Source organism: Palaemon carinicauda, chromosome 41, assembly GCF_036898095.1.
Source record: "Palaemon carinicauda isolate YSFRI2023 chromosome 41, ASM3689809v2, whole genome shotgun sequence".
NCBI classification, from domain to species: domain Eukaryota; kingdom Metazoa; phylum Arthropoda; class Malacostraca; order Decapoda; family Palaemonidae; genus Palaemon; species Palaemon carinicauda.
The window spans coordinates 43930667-43935144 of NC_090765.1; the positions used below are offsets into that span (position 1 = coordinate 43930667).

The 4478-nt window shown below is 35.1% G+C and overlaps 1 protein-coding gene across 4 annotated transcripts in view; it reads left to right on the forward strand.

Annotated features, from left to right (window-relative positions):
- Window positions 1–1840, forward strand: part of LOC137632564 (putative inorganic phosphate cotransporter) — a 38947-nt gene extending 37107 nt beyond the window's left edge. For 3 of the 4 annotated variants that reach the window (XM_068364564.1, XM_068364562.1, XM_068364565.1), the window contains exons 10-11: window positions 142–274; window positions 1708–1840. In XM_068364564.1, coding sequence (XP_068220665.1) covers window positions 142–274; window positions 1708–1730 — 156 coding nt within the window. In that variant the 3' untranslated portion in view covers window positions 1731–1840. Of the gene's footprint in view, window positions 1–141; window positions 275–1015; window positions 1202–1707 lie in introns of those variants that run through there. The other variant, XM_068364563.1, reaches the window with a different exon arrangement.
- The last annotated feature ends 2638 nt before the right edge of the window (window positions 1841–4478 follow it).

A 4478-nucleotide genomic window follows, 5' to 3' on the forward strand; every position in this document is an offset into this window, starting at 1 on the left:
TCTCTCTCTCTCTCTCTCTCTCTCTCTCTCTCTCTCTCTCTCTCTCTCTCTCTCTCTCTCTCTCTCTCTCTCTCTCTCTCTCTCTCTCTCTCTCTCTCTCTCTTCATATCTTTCAAATATTACCATTTTTTGCATCATCAGCAAACGTTGACTGCATGGAGAACAGTCTTCCTGATAGCGGCTGGCGTCTACTTGGTCACTAACACGTTCTACTTGATCTTCATATCAACTGCCACTCAGCCTTGGAATTATCCGAAAGAGTCTCATGAAAAGGGTGAGTTGAAGGCATTTCACATCAGTATGTAGTCGTAGTTTTCCCTGCAACATGAATATTAATGTCATTAACATTTATTTGTATTTGTAATTATTTTTGATATTTGATAACGGACTTTTAGTTTGCTTCTATACGATCAGTGTTTTTGGTCTTTCATTTTTTATATAGACTAGTAAAATAAGTGTTATATATACTTCTCTTGTTTTTTAATACGGTATAAAGTTTGCATAATACATAATACTATAGTCATACTCAGTAACTTGGCATCTTGTGTTTCCTATCTAGAAGGAAGTCTGTGTAAGTCTAAGGAAGGTTAGAGAGCTAGAGGATATAGTTTAAATGGAAATAATGAAAACGAAAAGCTAAAGTTCAAGTTTTATGTATGGTAACATTATAAACTTCAAATCACGAATACTCAGTCATTATCTCCATATTGCATTGAAGGAAAAGATTATCTATGAATGTACAATTACTTATATATCTTTATTTTCATAGTTAATGTTCTGATTGATACCAAACTACTCTAAAATTTCGGTAGCAAAAACATAAATCTTCTCCAAATGATATCCTGCCATAAGTAACGACTTTAGCGAAAATCGTGAAAATATCGTATATGGTAAATGTTCTGATTCACCTTTAAATATGTGTCTATTTTCCAAGTTAATCAATCATCCGACGTCTGCAATATATTTTACTATCGCATCCCCTTGTTTCTAGTGTATTACTCATTTCTCAATTCAGTGTTTCAGTGCTACCGTGTTTGAAAAGATGATGATATCAATGGGTCTACAAGATCTTGTGAAATAACTACAGAAGTTCCCAATTCCTGGCTCCATCAATTAGAAGAGTGAATGCAACAATTTTGTCCTTTTGTGTGTACGTGTGCGTTTGTAAATTGGCATAACGTTCAAGAGCCAATTCCATCTCCATTCTTCTTTGTACCAGAAATATGCCTTCTCAATTTATATTTTAGTTAGCAATTTCAACCTGTTAGAAGCAGCTAAAGTGGGCGGAATCAGTGTCAAGGCAAAACAAATGAATCTCACAAAGCAACGCGTAATGGACGTGTTCTTGCAATAGACATAAAATGTGTATAATTAACAGCAGTATCTAGTACCATTTAATCATCAATGAATATGAAAAGAAATAAAAGTGTACTTGGATGCATTCTCAAGCAGGAAAATTCAAACGGAAGATGTAAATTGTAACGGGCCAAGACATGAGAATTTTGTTCCTGTATTCTAAATCACCATCTGGCGAAGTCAAGGTACCAATTAAGCAAAACATACAGCAAAAGAAAATGACAATGAGGAAATCCAATGTTACGCTGAATTTCTTTTCGAAGGAACAGCAGGATATATATATTATATGTTAAGTGGTTCTGGAGAACTGGCATCTGCTAGTATTAATTATTGTATTTTTACTCTTTGCAGACGAATCAAAGAAGAGATATTAAATAGTGTCTGATTTCGAGTCCAGTGTCAGCGGCTTCCCTTATTTATCTCTTCTGGCTGAATTCATCCTGGACTCAACTGAAATAAAATCTTGTCAAATCATATTAACTGTTATGATCGTTTACATTATTCATGTACTAAAACTTCAGTAATACCGAAGATGCCCAAAATGCAAATGATTATATTTTTATAATCGTGGAAAAATTAAATATCGTCTTGATGGCACATTTTCCCTCTCGGAGAACCTCTTTAGTGTTATTATATAGTAAGACAAGAACTATGAGCATTTATTTATTTAGCAAAGAACTTGGGTTGTTCTTTATTTAATTGCAAGAATTAGGAGATTGATGGAGCTTACGTTACCGAAGACCACATTCAACTCTGGAAACGTTTGTGGTCAGTGAGGCTATCAATTTATTAAACCCTTCGTACATTTCACTGTCAAGATATGGAGTTCAAATATTTCACTGAACCGGTAGATAAAGCTACTTCGGTAAAACTGACAACCAATAAACCTGAAAGTTCTCAATAGTCGTTGTCAGATGAATTTCTAAAGAATTGAATGCAAAAAAAAAAAAAAAAAAGATTTGCTATATTTAGTTGAAAACTTACCGGATACTGTATATTCTGAGTGTATAGTTCAGACTAACTATTTATTAAAGAAATGTCTAATTCTATAAAGGAGCTGTTATGAATATAACTTCTGTCTACCAAAAAAATCAGCTATTTGTTGGGAAAAGTGATACAATGGTGCCATAAGCCTGGCCATTGGTCAATGTATGAAACTTGTCATCAGTGTACCTAAAGTTGTTCACTGTATGCATTACTTAAGATCTTAGCAGCATTATTTCGACCCCGAGACGCAGTCACTTTTTAGCCTTCTCCCTTTATACCGATCACGCTTACTTCAATCTTGCTGTCCAACCTCTCAAGTTTACTTTATAATGCAGCTTTGAGGGTTCCCTCATGTGCACATGGACGCTGCATGGTCTCCCAGACCTTGTGGTCCATTTTTTTTTTTATTTAATCCAATAAATCTAATGTCATCCGTTACAGTTACCAACTGTTGTTCTACTTCCACCAAGCAGAACCTAACCTAAGGGAATTCAACGCCATGGAATCGTTCCCCATCGTTATTTTACGCCGGAAATTTACCCATCAGCTATCCTGCACGTGTTGCCGTTTTTCATTAGCCTTTTGATACCTTGAAAAAACTACTGATAATAATTTAGGAGCGTAGACCTTTATTTCAGTGATTGACGTAGTCTCTATGCCATTTTTTGGGCAACATTTATGAAAATATTCTTTAATAGCCTTAGCTTTGAGTCTTGTCAGACTGAGTACCAAATACCCTATCCGGTCTGATATATTGTACTAATAGAATAAGAGACTCCTTGTGAGATGAAACATATCCTACAGTTAGCTAAGTCGATGTCTTTCCGAGAGTGTTTTGAAATAGATAGATGGCCAAAGAAACGAGACTTCGAAAGAGGGAGTGACAACCACAGTCAAATTGATGAGAATATGAAAAAGTAACTTTACGGTCGGATTTTGACTGAAGACATATTTAACATGGTCGTTATCAGTGAACAGCCCACAAAAGTTCACACTAAGATGTATTTAGTTAAGTAAAAAAAAAGATAAATGAAAAAAAAAAAAAAAAAAAACTTGTCACCGCAGCTAAAGCCACAGAACAGAAGACGAGCTTCATTTCACGAAGCAAGCAAAACACGATCGTAGGAGAACTAAAAACTACGCATGAAAAGGTTTTGATAAAAAATAGACCAATTGATGAGAATGCAAAATAGATGCCTAAAATTACTGCATCCTATATCCCAAAATGCGATGAAGAAAACTGCTCCATGTAAGAAGTAAAATACAAGAACCGGTTCAAAGATCTAACAAATTCGAAAAGCCAATCTTGAAAATGGTGGTAAAGTTGTTACAAGGAAGAACATATGGCATAAGTGTCGGGTAACATGTTAACTTGCTTCTGTTGTCAGAGCTATGGCCATACTGAGAAGGAATTCAAGTTCAAGGAAGTCTGCAAAAAATGTGGCGATCAGGAAACAAAAAGATTTTTATAAGTATCTTTTATAAGTATCTCGTCAATTTACAAACTTTTTAAGACAGAAAGAAACAAATAGTGATCATAGGGAGAATTCAAGATGCTGTAAAGTTTTGGATGTGAATTTGAAGAGAGTAGCATCAAATACTGATCATGAATACAAATTTTAATTTTCTAAATTGTATTGGGTGGAATTGATAAGTTGCTGTTATTTGTTCGTAGTTATGATAACGTAGAGCTAACTGCTGATTGTCTTGCGGCTACAAATACTTGTTAGAAACAGCATTCATGGTGATATTTTTCTTTTGATAACTCGAAATGAATAGTGTTAGTCAGTGGACAATACTTATGAATGTGCGTATATATAAGAGAGGGCCCCGCAGGTGGACGAACCTTTTCGTGTAAGATGGGGCTAGGTAAGCAGACCAAACTAAAAACTAAATTAAATAACGGAATTTTCCATCGGAAAATTGCACCATGGAAACTGGCAACCAAAAATTGGATTGACAATGTCTTCAAGGAATGTTCTCTTGGTGTGTTATGATCGGATATCCTAATAAAAAAACTAAGCATCAGACCAAATAGTCCTTTGTTTTTAACATAAAACAATGAAGAGATGTCCCTACTGAGGCCTGCATAGGATATCAACATTTGCAATTGCGTACAGAGCGTGGAAGAGGCT